This window comes from Poecilia reticulata, linkage group LG13 (assembly GCF_000633615.1).
Source record: "Poecilia reticulata strain Guanapo linkage group LG13, Guppy_female_1.0+MT, whole genome shotgun sequence".
In the NCBI taxonomy this organism is placed as follows: domain Eukaryota; kingdom Metazoa; phylum Chordata; class Actinopteri; order Cyprinodontiformes; family Poeciliidae; genus Poecilia; species Poecilia reticulata.
In genome coordinates, this window is record NC_024343.1 from 22,980,446 (window position 1) to 22,996,069 (window position 15,624).

Below are 15,624 nucleotides of genomic sequence, written 5' to 3' on the forward strand. Positions count from 1 at the left end.
GTTCTATGAAGGCATCAGAGGTTTGTTAGAAAATGTTGGTGAACATAAAGCATCACAAAGAACAAAGATCACAGCCAACAGGTCAAAAGGAAAGTTCTGAAGAAGTTTAACCAGGGTTGGTTTACAAAACAATATTCAAAGTGTGGGACATTGCACTCCACTGCATTCACTTCCTTTGATATTTTACACTTTTATTACTTTTAAAAATCTGTTATAATCCACAAGATTTTCTGACAAAATAATTCACTAGAAAATTCCTTTAATGTTAAAATGAATACTGAGTTCTACAATATAAGGGCAACTTAATACAAATATTTAATATAAAATTTAAAAAAGTGATTACATAAATATTTATCCCCTTCAAGTCAGTAAATAATAGCATGGAGTTTGTGTGGATAGATCTCAGTCATGCTATGCATCTTAATGCTGCAGTTTTCCTCCATTCTTCCTTGCAAAGGAAGTCCAGGCGCAAATCCTCAATTGAATTGTGGTCTGGTCTTTAACTAGGCCACTCCGGGACATCCACCTTCATTTCTGTATAGCTTTAGCTGGATTCTCAGAATGAGCTGCCACCACCATGCTTCACGCTGGAGATAGTGCGTTTGTGGTGAAGTTTTGTGTGTCTGTCAAACATGGTGTCTCATCTCATGTCCAACAAAACTCCATTTTGATCTAGTTACTACCCGACTGTTAAATAACAATTGTGAATATTTTGTAGAAATCAGTTTTCACTTTTTTACATTTTTGTTAAAAAAAAAAGAAAAATGCCAAAAGTTTATTTTATTTGCAAAATCAATTAAAAGGGTAAAACATTCAATGTGGCGATTGTTTTTTAGCTCTGAACTCTGAAAGAACTACAGTGATCCATAATTCAAGGAAGTGAATTATTTCTGGCAAAACAAAACCAAAATGAAACTTGTTCAGTCATCATGCAAAACTCTACATGTGGAAGGCCTGTCTACAAACTAAAATCCCTAGAAAACACATAGAAGTTTATGATTGTTATGGCACAAGGTGTGAAAATGCTAAAGAAGTATGAATACTGTCCAGGGCTGCCAAAGTGTGTTGTGGGAATTTTTCAGCAAATAACTGGAATAGAAAGGATGTTTCATTCTCAAGGACATCTGACTGCACATAACTCAAACTTTAAAACAGCAGTTTTGTCATTTTTATACGGTGGAAAGAAAAATAAATCTGAGAAGAGTGCTGCAGTCCCTCACTAAAGTCAAGTTTGCTGCATTGTATCAATCTCTTAATGAAAAAAGTTCAAAATGACTAACCCTGCCTGGGCCTTCCCGTACCAGCAGGAGCTACACTAGCGGTTCTCAAAGTGGGCGGTACCGCCCCCAAGGGGGGCGTTCAGAGGACGGCAGGGGGCGCTGGCAGAATTTTTTACAACAGGGGGCGCTGGGATGCCTTTGGGGGGCGTTTGGTCGAAGGTAAACTTTACACCTTAAATGCACAACAATACCAGTTTAGACTTTGAGCAACTTGGTAAAACTGTATTGTGTAACATTAAATCATGCTTGGCTGCAACTGTATCGATGGCAGCTCTTCTTCTGTTCAGTGTTTGTTAGCTTCTGTTAGCTTCTTGGCGCAGCTCCGTTCTCCTGCTATTTTAGCTTCACCGCATCAGTTCAGCATTACACCGGCTGATGATGTTGCTGTGATTCACTTTGTCTGGTATTTTTGTACATATGTTTTGGCAGTTCTGTGATCATGTTAAGCAGCAACTTATATTAGTTAAGCAGCAACTTATAAAAGTGTTTTATTGTCCGTCTGGATGCTGCCCGCTTCCATGGAAGGACAACAGAAAATCGCTCTTATAAACATGTAATTACTAAAATCACAATACCCTCACTTTGTAGCCCTCTGAAAAATTAACCCATTTAAATAAAGAAATCCCTCCATGGGTGATACCACAATAGAGAGCGTTCATTTTATAGCGTTAACACCGGTGCTGCAAGTGGTCCGACATGAAACGGATTTGATGGAACAAAGGTACCACAGCACTTTTAAATTTCAATAATCAGAATACCGAAATTGTTTCCGTTGTTTTAAAAGGTTTATGTCAGTCTGCCTTTTCCCCATCGATATGTTTCCCGACCGCCCTGCACCTTAGGGGGTTAAAAAAAAAAAAAAAAGTTTTGCGCAATGTTTTGCTCACATTGCGCAAAACTCTGAAACAGAAGAAGCGGGACATAAAACAGAGCGACGAACTAGATGTGAATTATGGCATAAAAACAGAGAATCCCACGCTGAACAGTGAAAAATCAACACATGATGTGAAACACATGACGATTAGGCGGCGCAGCAGGTGATGAGTGAAGATTACTGGTGGTCAATAAATGATAAAATAATTCTAGCAACAGGAAAGAAACTAAAGTGGACATAGCAATAAACCAAGAGAGGATAATACTAATCAAAGGAAACTAAATGGAAATGAATGAAGAACAAAATGCAAGAATAAACTAAGAAACTAAAGTAAATTCAGAGGAATAAACTGGTATGGCAAGACCTTTCAAGCAATAATTAATACAGAGGCCTGTATGGCAAGAATAAACACATACTATTTCCAGATAAAAGGTAAAATAATATTGTTGAAATGCCATGGGTTTGTTGAGACCACATCTAGTACTGAGGATAAATATATATTACAGACCATAACAGTTTATATTATTTTTCATATCAGTGTTAATGTCATGAGGCTGATGACTCCATGACACTTTCAATTTGACTCATTAGGATTTGATTAAGAACCAGATTTGTTCTCTGTAATTTCTGTCCAGTAAAACTATTAGTCTATAAATCAATAGGCATGTCTATATAAAGATATAATTCATGTTTCTGTCTCATATTTGTATGGCATTAAAAGGACCTGAAACTTTTGTTTTTCCACTGAAAGCTCTGGTTTGAACAATAAATGCCATGTGGGTGAAATGTTATACATGATACTCTGATGTCCCATTCTCCTGAAGGCAGCACAGAGCTGCACTACCAGAAACTGACAAACACTGAAGAGAAGAAGAGCTATGATTAATGTAGTTACAGTTCTATCAATGTTTAAATGTTGCAGAGCTTTGTCGGTTTGCAAATAGATCAAAGTTTAAACTGGCATGTTGTTCATCTTTTATCTGGTCATTTTGTGCAATATTTAACAACTAGTAAATGGCAAAGAATAAGAATATTTTTTTCACTCTGATTGGCTGCTGTTAGGCCTACCAATTTTAACTTGAATGTTCATTGCGTTTTTTGTAGACGCCTGTGAAAATAATTTCTATTCACATGGTTTTTTGGTTCTCTGGGAAATTATTTTTGATGATAAATACAGAAACAGGCATACAAATCAAAACATCTACAATAGTGATAGTAATATTAATAATAAAATAGTCAGTGCAAAGTAGCCTACAAATTATTTGGTGGGGGTGGTGAGGGACCTGGATAAAGGCTAGGGGGTCGCTGGCCCGGAAAAGGTTGAGAAACACTGAGCTCCATTAAGCTTCAATGCACAACATTGAACTTTGCTGCTGTTTGCTCGTATCAAATTCATGTGTCATGTTTATCTACATTTTTACCCAACTCTCATGCTTTTGATTTGGCAGATAACTCTCCCCCTGAAATTGTTCTTCCTCTTTCTGTTTGTCTCTCTTTTTCAGGCTGTCTAATACTCAAGGCATCAATATCCAGATGCTTGGCGGTAACACTATCCTCATGATTGCCAATGTCACTGAAGAAGATTACGGGAACTACACCTGTGTGGCCTCAAACCGTCTGGGTGCTCAGAGTGCCAGCGTTTTCCTCTATAGTGAGTAACGAGTCCGTGGCCTTATATCGTATAAAGCAGGTTTTTTTATTCAAATGAGATTGGTTCTTTAGAGGTACACTGACTCTATAACTTTAAAATCTGTGAAACATATTGACTTTAAAGTACTAATTCAATTCATCTTAATTCCCTCTGAATCGTTAAATATCAGCACAGAGTTTTCTCACTGCAAGCTTTACCGGTGGACATCTGGAAGCCAGGAAGAGACATAAAGCCTCTCTGCATATTAGTTTTTTTTTTCTCATTTGACATACAGCACAGATATATCTCTGCATTGAATACAGCCTTGTGTGGAAATATAGACACGCAGCAAAAGAGCAAAGGTGACATTTGAAAGTTAAGAAAGATTTAAAGTCTTCAATTTCAACAGTTCACAAACTCAAGTTTCCATGAGTCTTCATCACCAGAGGTAAGGACATCATTATAAGTTCTCAAAAACAATCTGGTCCTTATCAGGTGTAGCAACAGGAAGGAACTGCTGATAGGATCAATGGAGAGGTTAGGAACTGAGGTCCAGACTTTTTCAAAGGGATTTTTTCCCCTTTATCCCTGTATTCAGTTGCAACTAAAATAGTGCAACCGTGTCTGTTGGAAAAGTCAGGTTTGTAAGTTAAAGATGAACAGGTACTCTTGCTACAAAAAAGAGCCAAATCATCATGTCATGCTGGTTTGAGGTATGTCTGCTCATTTGTTTAGTTTGACCAGTACCTGTCCCTGTGCATTTAACCAAGTAAAAGAAAACTCAAGCAAAACTGGTCTGAAACTGTATGTGCTGCTGTGACACATAGTTTAGTTTTACCCTCTCTCATTGTTAACGGCATATAAAAGGCTGATTACATGAGCTCCTTCTAGAAATATTTGATTTCCCATTTCCCATGATTTTGTTAGCAAAAAAAAAAAAAAAATCCTTTCCAATCAGTTTTTGGAGATCACAACAGCCTGGAAGAAAAATAAATGATTAATGATTAAACGTTGCCTTCACCAGCTAACAATACTGGCAGGATTGTATCATAAATTGTTGCCTTTTACGCACAATATTACAATACTGTCATCTTTTGTATGATTGAAGCAGGGCTACTACGCAGAGAGCCAACTGAAAAAGGTCTGTGGAAGGTTTAATAGAAAAAGAAATCTTGTAAGGTCTTGAAACAAGGTTAACAGGAGGTGGAGCATGGAGTGATGTGCAGGGGAACAAAAAAGTACAGCACAGGAACAAGAAAAAGCCAGGAGCTTAAATAAAGGGGCAAAGGTGGAAAATGACAAAGGAACGAGATGAACTTATCAGGTGATATGGAGCAGCTGTGGCAGAGAGAGAGAGCAGGGAAACTGGGCGAGAGAATAATTAACAAAATGGGAGCTGAACTAAGACTCAGAAGATATCTTCAAACCAAACGGGAAAAGGAGAAAAATAAATTCAAATGTACAAGGAACAAAATAATAAACTAGGAAACTCACAAAGGATATGGCAACTTAAATGAAATCAAGTGGCAGGCCAAAAGCTCCATATTGTTCTGATGTGACTGGAGCACATTTTTCCATATGCTCGCCGTGATCCCTACATGACTTATGGCAAACCGCTAATGAGGTTTGTGTCAACAATGGCTTAATTCTTGGCACTGTTCCATAAATGGCAGATTTGTGGAGTGCAGGAGGCGTTGACAGGAGTGTTGGTGTCAAGTGGGAACAAAATAATGTTCCCACTTGAGCTGTGAATCTCTTCAGAAAGTTACCAATTTATCTCTCAGTTGCTCTTCTGCACAATGCTCTTATTGGCCAGCCTGTTTAGAGGAACATATGTGGCATTGTATGTTTTTAAGTTTTGGCATAGTCTTTCCGTCTTTGATGGACAGAAAAGCATTAGATTTTACTAGTTAAGTAACTCCTAAGGGCGTTGGCCTTGGTCTCAGGCCAAAGCGAGCTTAATGCCGATCTATGCCACCCATCTCAGATCGTGTTTTTTGTAATTTTGAAAATGTAGCATTTGTTGTAAGATAATAACAAGGGGAAAGGTTCACTTCTGAAAAACACTGCAGATGGCACACTGACATTCAATCACAAATACCAGCATAAAAAAGCATTACCTAAACCCTTTATGAAAGAATGTTGCTCTTTCCGAAGCTGTAAAACGATAAAACATGAGATGCAGAGGCAGAGTTAAATCAGGTCCGCCAGCCTCCAGAGCAGAGCATCTGCAGCAGTGCTGCCTAATGATGTTTGACCGCAGCTTAAGCTTGCTTCAGGGTCTGAGTTAAGTAATGTAGTTTGTTTCATGTGATTTTGTTTTTGTAAAGTCATTGAAAGCTCGACATGCTGAAACGTAAAATGCTAGAGGAAACTAGAAAAAGGTCTGTTCAAATCAAGAGAAACAAAACTGGAATAAATGCAGTTTGTTGTGCAGAACTTAACTGCAGAACTGGTATGTCTTTATTATCGACATGACCAATTCAAACTATATCTGTTAGTGCACCATTTTTCTTTCTTGGCATAGTCCTTACAACAGCTGATCAATAGTTTACATAATTAGCATTTGCACATTGATGATTGTATGATCTTTACATCTGTGTACATTTTTATCAGGTCTTTTTTCTTTTAGTTGTAGAGCGTAAGATTTGTCGAACTAGTGTACATCTCCTTTGTGCTATAAAGTCTTACTGCCAATTAAATTTGGAATCTAAAAATGTCTTTACTTGTGTTTTTGTCTGACATCTAAGTAGCCTGTAGCTCTCTAAACTCAGTTTATTTGTTTTGTTTATCCTTTTTTTCTTTGGTGCTTGAGCTGTTTAAGTTAATCAAGCTTAACTTTAAATTTGTTATTAAATTAGAGTACTCACTTAGGGTGGAGGACCTTTGAGTGACAAATACTGCATGGATGAAGTCTCATTTCTTTTATTAGTAAAATAAAAAAATGTGATAACAGGGCTTCTCCCATCAATAGTTTTTTTTTTAGAAATGTGATTCAGACCATTGAACATAAAATTTTTGAAGCCCAGGTCAAAAAACGCAATTTGTTCAACGGATCCATCAATGACACTCTGAAGTCACTAGATGTCAGCAAACTCCTCTTAATGTCTGTCATTCCTTTTGTAGTTAAATCTTTCTCTCCATCAAATCATCAGAAATATAACTAAAGTGAAATAGATGGTGTCAAATGTTGGCTCGCATGAAACAGGCTGATTGTTCACTTTCTATTTGTGTGTTTCTTCTAGATGATGATGCTTTGTTTTTATGTCCTAAGGACATCTTATTTTCACTACAATGTAACCACGGTGTTCTTTCCTACACCCTGGTGACAACAACAGTGGGAGATTGCTTCTATCTAACTCAGTGGTTCTTAACCTGGGTTCGATCGAACCCCAGGGGTTCGGTGAGTCAGTCTCAGGGGTTCGGCGGAGCCTCTGCCACGGAGGTAAAGACACACTTGTGTAAAGTTGTGATGACGCCCCGCTTTGCCATCACTTAATGCAGAGGATCACGTTAAATTGCTTTAGCCAATCAGTGCTGTGGAGGAGCACTGATTGAAGGAGTTCCACTATCAGCATGGATTTGAACTTTTGTCTTTATTTACTTCAGCAAAGCTCACAGTTTTTACCAAATTCTGTAGCTTTTGGTGTACTTCTAAATCTGCTCCTTAGTCGCATCTTTTCGAGGTTGGTACTGCCTCTAGTGGCATGAGGGTGGTAACACAACTAATATAATTACATTCCTAAATCAGAATACTGCAAAGTCTTTATTATTTATTATTAAGGGAGGGGTGGGAAGTCATATTTTATTTATCACTACAGAAGGGTTCAGTGAATGCGCATATGAAACTGGTGGGTTCGGTACCTCAAAAAAGGTTAAGAACCACTGATCTAACTAAAGCCGCCTCAGATTTGTGTAGTGTCGCATCCCTTTTGCTCCATTAAACCCTTGCTGACTCCCTTCTTTGCCTCTCTTGCAGGACCTGGGACGGGTCGAGACATCAACGGCTCTGCCTGTGCATCTCTATCACTGTGGCTCCTGTTGGCCTCCTTCGCCTGCCTTTTCTTCAAGTGTTAATACCGTCCGTCATCCAGCTCTCTTGCTGACCCCACCCCTGACCGCCCAGCCCTCCACCCGCCCCCCTGCTTTCCCGTCCTCCCGCTCTTCAACTCAATGACATCCTTTTCGCTACCTTATTACCAACGCTGCCGCCTCCCTCCCGCAGACTGTTTGCATCACAGTACAAAAACCTTATGTGCTCTTGAGCACGGCTTACAGATATTATGAGAAGCGATGAATTATGATCGAGTAAGATGTTTTACCAACAAATAAAAACAGCGGAATGAAGGACAAAACAAGCAAACAGTGCTCTTACAAAGATTTGTGATGTTGTTTTTAATTTGTATGCACTATTTTGTGTCTGTAACATCTTGTTTTTGGGTCTGGATTTGGATCTTTTCCCCTCCGACACCCTTTATTTTTCAGGGGGATAAAAGCAGAAGCATCCCAAAAACTGGGATACCAACAATCAGCTCTTTTGAGTACATCTAAGATCTATTATGTTATTGTGTGTTTAACCCATACATTTAATAGCAACATGCAAAATATCTGCCAAATATACACCAATATTTGAAGCTAAAGTGTGAAACTCAAAGGGAAAAAACTAATGTATCTGATTTTTATTTTGCTTTTATTTTTTTGACGAAATGAGATTTTGGTGTTGAATGTGTCCAACTATGACATGAGGCGACTCAGCTGGAACACAGATGCAGAGCCTTAGCAGGACAGCTCTTCACTCAGTAACATTTGGGCTATGGCAGTCAATCTTAGAGAGGAGGATGCAGTGAGCGAATCCTTCCGAACAAAACCATCCTTTACGTCCTCATCCAGTGGCTTTGCTACTACCCGCCTTTATTAAAAAAAAAAGGAAGAACTGACAAAAAAAAAAAAAAGATACCCATGTAGGTTATAATTATGCGTACTGTACATAGTTCAATTTTGTATCTCTCTAAGACAAGTTCTGCCACTGTAACACCAGGATTTCAGAGAACGTTGTTGCAGCGCGTACTTTTAGCTGAGATATTTTAGGATCGTTCTGCTAGACAGTGGGGATTTGGATAAAAAATATATATACACGTATGACACCAATGAATGACTTTTAAGTTCTTTCCTCTTTCTCAAAGAGTGTTTGTTTTACTATGACATGGTACAGAAATATTCATGACAATATATGATGCTCATGCTATTTTTTTCCATCTTTGTCTCATTCATTTTTGCAGCACACTTCAGCCAAAATACCTTATGTACAATACCAACCACGTTTATTGGCACCTCCGGTAAAGATGAATAAACTGCCTTAAAATAAATTTATTGTAGCAACCTGATCTCACAAATAATAACACCGAGTATGTTTATTCAGAGTGGACAAAAGTACCATGTTAAGAAAATTGTTTCTTTTCACTACAAGACTGGTGGCCCCCATGTTGGTACAACTTTGTAGAACCCCATTTTCCCAGTACGATGAGTAAAACTTAACCTCTTAAAAAAAGATTACAAGGATGAACTGGGCTGGCTATGGAAGACGTTTTCGAGGTTTATGCTGGTAGGACAGACACTTTTTTTCCGGAAACCAGTTGACATGACATAAATAACTACAACTGTAGAGATTCTGTGTACAGTTCTCCAGCAGTTACTTTTGAAGAATTTTATTTTTTTTATATAGCACGATACTAAAAACCAAAAAACATGTTAAGGTGATTAATTTGCTTATGTTTAAAACAGCTCAGCAACAACTACATCTGCTGCTGTGGAAAAAACACGACTAAATTCAACGTATTAAGTATTTCCATCTTGTAATTGTGCCCTTTCTTTAGTCAGCTGACTGGCAGTGTGCAGCAAAAGGGCAAGGAGGAGCAGCACTGTGCTACTTTACTCTCTGTCTCGTGAAACTCCAGACTCTTTGGGTTAAACGTAGAACCATTTAATGGTTTTGAGCCACTTTTTTTTTTTAAGCTTTGTACACCAATAACCAGGAATGATTGCACAATTGATTATGATTAAGAAATTTCTATAATTTCCAATTATGAATGCGAAAGTAAGCCTTTAAAAAAAAAAAACTTCAGTTACATTTATTTTTCAGGAATTTCTAAGAGTGTTGATGATTTTTATTATCAGTGATTGTTTCTTAAAACAGTATTTTTCTCCACTGAATGTATTCAAATGCTAAATATTTTAGTGGGACAAAATGATCCTGGAATAAAGGATGAATTTATTTGAAGGCAACAACTTTAGCGCTGGTGCACTGTATAAAAAGAGAAATCTGATGTTTCTTTATAGGATAGCATCTTATTGAGGCTTGTAGGTCTTTTAAACTGACAGGCGTACAGTTTTGATAGAAGCCTGTTGGATGGGAATACAATAAGGCAAAGTTATGCATTAAAAGCAGATAGTTCTGTGCCGTTGTCGTCGTCGTACTTATTCTTGAGTTGACATTTTTGTTTTTAAGAATGCAGTATTATGGTTAGCTTGCAATGCTCATTCAAATGCCTGAACTTCAGCACGAGAACTGAATATTAACAAGACACTGGACATGACTCCTCTCAATCGCCAGCAAAAAGTGATTAAATTTAACTGCAGCCAATCACCAAGGCCTTTGCCAAAAGCTGTCGCAGAATTTATTTCTGCAGGAACTACATGTCTGTGGGTTGTTCTCTACTCACTCACAGAGGTGCAGTTCAGGGGCGCAGCTGTGTGGCTCAGTGAACCTGCTGCACTATTAGCTGCCTTTTTTTTTTTTTGTTACCATTTTCTTTGACCTACTGTAAAGCTGCAATCCTTTGCTTAGCTCAACACTACCAATTGTCGGTCATCTGGAAACAAACATTTAATTATCGTCATTTTCACCGTGTATTTAAAGACTCGTTTCAGTGTTTCCATGGTGATTGCCTCTGAGGTTGCAGCTGTCTGTGGTAGTGATGTTGAACTTAAAATCTCGTATGCTTTTTACTTGAAGTGCTGTTTTGGTCACACCAAATCCAATATCACATTTCTGACTCTTGGAGGTGTTAAGGACTCTGCTTATTTTATGCTTTCACCTTCTTGCACAATTTTTTTCATTTGTTTTTGTTTTTTATGCATACAGTATATACCTGGTGTGTTTTATTTCTTTGCAGCATACATTAGGCACAGCAATATAATTTAGTTTTTGTGGAATAGATCTTAGCAGGTCAGTTTACCTGAGAGAAATGTTGATTCCTCCTCCTCCGTTTCTTCTGTCTTTTTATTTAAAATAAGGGCAGAACAGAGAATGGCTGACCTGAAGCAGATGACCAGATGTAGACTTTTTTTTTCTTTTTGCTTCCTGGCTTTTTTCATCAGTTAAGTTGAGGAGACTAAGACAGACAACCAATCTTGTTTAAGAAAACAACTTCTAACTGCCTCAAACCTTCATTTTAGCATTTGTATGCATGGCCTCTGCTTAAAAGCAAAACCTTTAAGGGAACTCTGATTAATGGATTTTAAGTTGATTTATAGACTATCTTTGTACCATTCAGGTTGTTCAAGTGCATGAGGCTAAGCTCAGCGGTGTGGGTGCCCAAGCACATTCATGCAGGTTAAAACCAGCTAAATAGCACCGACTTACAGTGCCTTGCAAATGTATTCATACCCTTTGAACTTTTACACACTTTTTGTCACATTGTAGCCATAAACTCTGATGTGTTTCATTAGAATTTTAAGTGGTGAATAATTTCGGTATAAAATGAAAATGACACATGGTTTTCAAAACTTTTTGATACATGTAGCATATCATTTGTATTCAGCCTACCCACCTCTGCAGTCCCCCATACATAGGAATGTCTACTTATTCTAAACTGGAACGTCATTTATAAAAACACAGATTTGTCCAGACGGGACCGTTTACATAAATGTTTTTATCTATTCGTAAATACAGAGCAGTCCTACACATTGTTTTTACTCCACCACCAGTGTAAGTGGTGCTAAATGTTGAGTATGGAATATAAATATAAGGCCTCCATAGAAGATTAGTGGTAAACACAACATGGAAAAAAATCGCAAACAACAAAACACACAAGTGGAGACATTTGTAGAACTTTTTGCAGTTGCTGCAAACTTTTAATGAAGTTCTGCACTGCCACCAACTTGTAATCTGCCATTGTTGTTATGCATAATCCATACAGCATGTGAAGTTGAGCTAATACGTCAGCATTGTCACAAAAGATGCATTTTTGTCGTCCAGATTAATATGTTGGGGCTAAAATTTCACTCTTTAACCTGTTTTTTTGATAAACAAAAAACATTTTCTGTCTACCTTTGTTTTGAAAAGTGCTCAAAAACGTTACACAAAAAACATCTCTGTAGCTGCAACTACAGCTGTAAGCCTTTAGGGATACATCTCTGCTAGTTTGTAGTAATTATTTCAACTAAAACCGTTTTCCCCATTCTTGCAAAATCACCAAAGCACAGTAAGCTTGGTTTGAGGACCCATTAACTTTATCCACCATCACCGTCCTAGTTAAAGAAAAACATCTCCACAGCATGATGCTACCTCTGCTGTGTTTCGCTCTGTGGGAGAAGAGTTTGCACCATTCGTTTTCATAGTGAAAAAGTTACATTTTTGGTGTCATGTGAGCAGAGCATGCTTCATCCATGTTTGGTGTGCCCACATGAGACTTGAGGCAACCTGCAAATTGTAGTTCTGACTTTCATGTAACAACACTTTACTTCCTGCCACTTTTCTATCAAGGCCATTTTGTTTTTTTAGCGTCCATAACTAATAGCTGTCCTGTTAAAATATTCTCCCTCCTTTGCTGTTCATCTTTGTAGCTCCTCTATTAACCTTGGGTCTCTTGACTACTTCCCTGATTAATGCTTTCTCTATCCGACTTGTCAGCGTAAACGGACAGTCATGTAATAATAGGTTTGCAGTTGTGAACTTACTCTTTCCATTTTGGATGGTGGATTGAACAGAGCTAAAGATGTGTCTGAAGATTGAGATGCTGTTTTGTTGAACAGCTGTATTTATACCAACAATAAATCACACGCAGTAGGCTGCAGTTTTTGATTAGAAAATGTTTCAATAAGCTACGTATCATTTTCTTTCAACTCTACAAATATCCACTCTTAAAGTTCGTGTTTGTAATGCAACACAATGTTAAACATTTTAAAGGGTGTGATTACTTTTGCAAGGCACTGAATGTATTCAGACCATACATGTAAAAGCCATGAAGTTCTGTCTCATCTGTAAAGCAGAGGAGGAGATCTGTCTTTCCACGTTTAACACATCCTAACAGCCAGTCTAAGGACACAACACTAACCCAACATCTGCTGAAAGCTACAGGCACTGCTACCTAGTTTACTACTGAGCATTGTCTCGGCCCTCTGCTTCACTGTAGTAAGCTGGCTCTTGTAAATGGCGTGTGCGTTCATGACGATTAACAATGACTGAAGTTGTAAATGTGAGGCATGAGATATGTGAGGAGTACACCAGTTAGTTGATGGTTGCTGCGGTAACCCTCTTTTTCTTTAGTTTCAGGTCCTACCATCCTTTTCTTCCTCTTGTCTGTATATACAAAATTATGTTTCTACATTAGAATGTTGTAAAGTCACCAGTTCCTTAAAGATCTTATTCATACAACTCCTACCTTTTGAAAATGTAAACTGTTTGTACTTCCCCCATACTTCCCTTCAGTCATGGCAAAATTAACATTCAACCGTGGACTATGATACCGAAATGTTTCTTTCTTTTTTTTTTCTTTAGTTTTGCTTTACTTTAATATTGCATAAGGTAATTCCAGTCCATTTCTAAAAAAAAAAAAAAAAAAGATACGTATTAAAGGTAAACTGTATGAGAAAATGTTAACAAAATAAAGTTGTTTGAAGTCAGTGTTCTGTATTTGAATGTGACTTGAAATGTTGGGGCAAGTATCCCTTTTTCTTCTTTGGGGGGAACTCAGAACACACAGCATCTCAATGGTACTGATGTGTTAATCATCATGTAACATGCAAATAAAAATAATGTATGTATTGTTACAATCTTTTCTGAAAGACATTTTTGTACCTACAAGGTGTGAGAAAATCAACTAAGGTTCTGGTTTATTGTAGCTGGTAACATGCAGGTAAATACACCAAAGAAAAAGACAAACTGTGTACAGCTATTGGAAAGGCTGCAGTACATAACTGCGCCTCTAGGTGTCACAACAGACCATATTTTAAAGTATTGGGAGCGTAAAAGCAAATACAGAGGGAATTAATTATGAAGAAGGCTGACCTGAAGCATCTGCCTCACAGCAAGAAGGTTTTGGGTTCAAATCATGTCGGTCGGTGACATGATTTGTCATCATCGTGTCGGTCAGCTCTCCTTGTTCATGCAGGCCCCCCGAGTTCCCACCTAGAAACCAACATTCAGTTGGGTAAATAGGAAACTCTACCTTGCCTGTAGGTATTGAGTTTCCTTGAATTGTTGTCTGTGTCATTTGTCTCTATGTTGGTCCTGTGGTGGACCGGTGACCTATCCAGGGTGTACCCCACCTCTCACCCTTTGACCCCTGGATATACGCACCAGCCCCCTGTGACCACGGGTAGGAAAAAACAAGCACAGACAATGGATTGCATCTAAGTTTGTGCACAAACTATGTCTGTAGTTCTGCATTGCAGCATTGTCTTCTGCATACCATGTATAGAGCATGTGAAAAAAAAGTACATTTTCCTCACTTTTTCAGACTAAAATGAAATAAACGAATGAGTTAAACTTGTTGAATTTCATACAACGTAGACATCGACAAGGAATGTAAGCACCTACAGGAAGAAAACATTACCAGCCTGATTGTGACTCAGTAAATTGAGGGATTTTTTTTTTCTCCAAAGAAAGGAACCTCTTCTCTGGAGAGCTCACTCAGTGAGCGAGCATCATTAGTATGAAGGTCACTCACCCTTTGTGGGAAAGAGAATGGCATTTTCTGATGGGCATGTGGGATGTTCAAGTATTAGCACATAGTTTGCTCATAAGTCTTGTCCACACACCTGAGATTGAACCCACAGACCTTCTTACCAAGACAATATACTGCTATCACACCACCGTGTTACGATGTTCTAACGTGACAGTGTGGGATTCCAATCCTTATGCAAAGATGCAGACGTATGTGGCTGAGAAATGAAATGCAGAAGATTTTCTTTTTGAAAGTTAATTAATAACAAGCATTGGAAGATATTGAGTCCTAGTTCAAACACTTGACAACTAAAATTTAAATAACACATTTTCATCAGTGATAGTCTAAACTCAGAATATCTTATTTGGTTCTATGTTTCTTCAGAGATTTTGGTTCATATGCATTTGCTGTAGATTTGTCAGTTAAACATCCATGCATTGAATCTGCGCTCAGACCACATTCAATGCCTCTATATGTTGAATTAGCATCTGGTGACTGAGGGAGCCACTGGAATAAAACAGGTACAAGTTTAAGAAACAAGTTTTATATTATTTCAGCCTTGTTGCGTTCTGCTTGATTCTGCTGCACAACATAACAATACAGCAAACCTCATATTCTCTTAGGTTCAATTAGTACGAAAGGGCCGAAAAACCCCCTAAGGAAAAATCCTTTATGCAAAGCGGAGTGGTTTCAAGCTTACACCAAATTCTGAGCACACCATCTGAATGTTTCAGCTGAAATCTAGACTCGTTGAAACCAATCTATTTTGCACAAATTTTATAATTTGTGCAATTTCTTTGAAGTTATACATTTGATCTTTTGTGGACCATCTTCTGTAAGCTCTAGCAACACTTGTGCATGAGTGCCAGAAGATCTGCATGACATTGAATGAAT

At 38.0% G+C, this 15,624-nt stretch overlaps 1 protein-coding gene across 3 annotated transcripts in view; it reads left to right on the top strand.

The window, feature by feature from the left end:
• Positions 1–13,834, top strand: part of lsamp (limbic system associated membrane protein) — a 761,955-nt gene extending 748,121 nt beyond the window's left edge. For all 3 annotated transcript variants that reach the window (XM_008426060.2, XM_008426059.2, XM_008426058.2), the window contains 2 exons: positions 3,657–3,805; positions 7,764–13,834. In XM_008426060.2, the coding sequence (XP_008424282.1) occupies positions 3,657–3,805; positions 7,764–7,861 (247 nt within the window). In that variant the 3' untranslated portion in view covers positions 7,862–13,834. The remainder of the gene's footprint in view (positions 1–3,656; positions 3,806–7,763) is intronic.
• Positions 13,835–15,624: the final 1,790 nt, after the last annotated feature.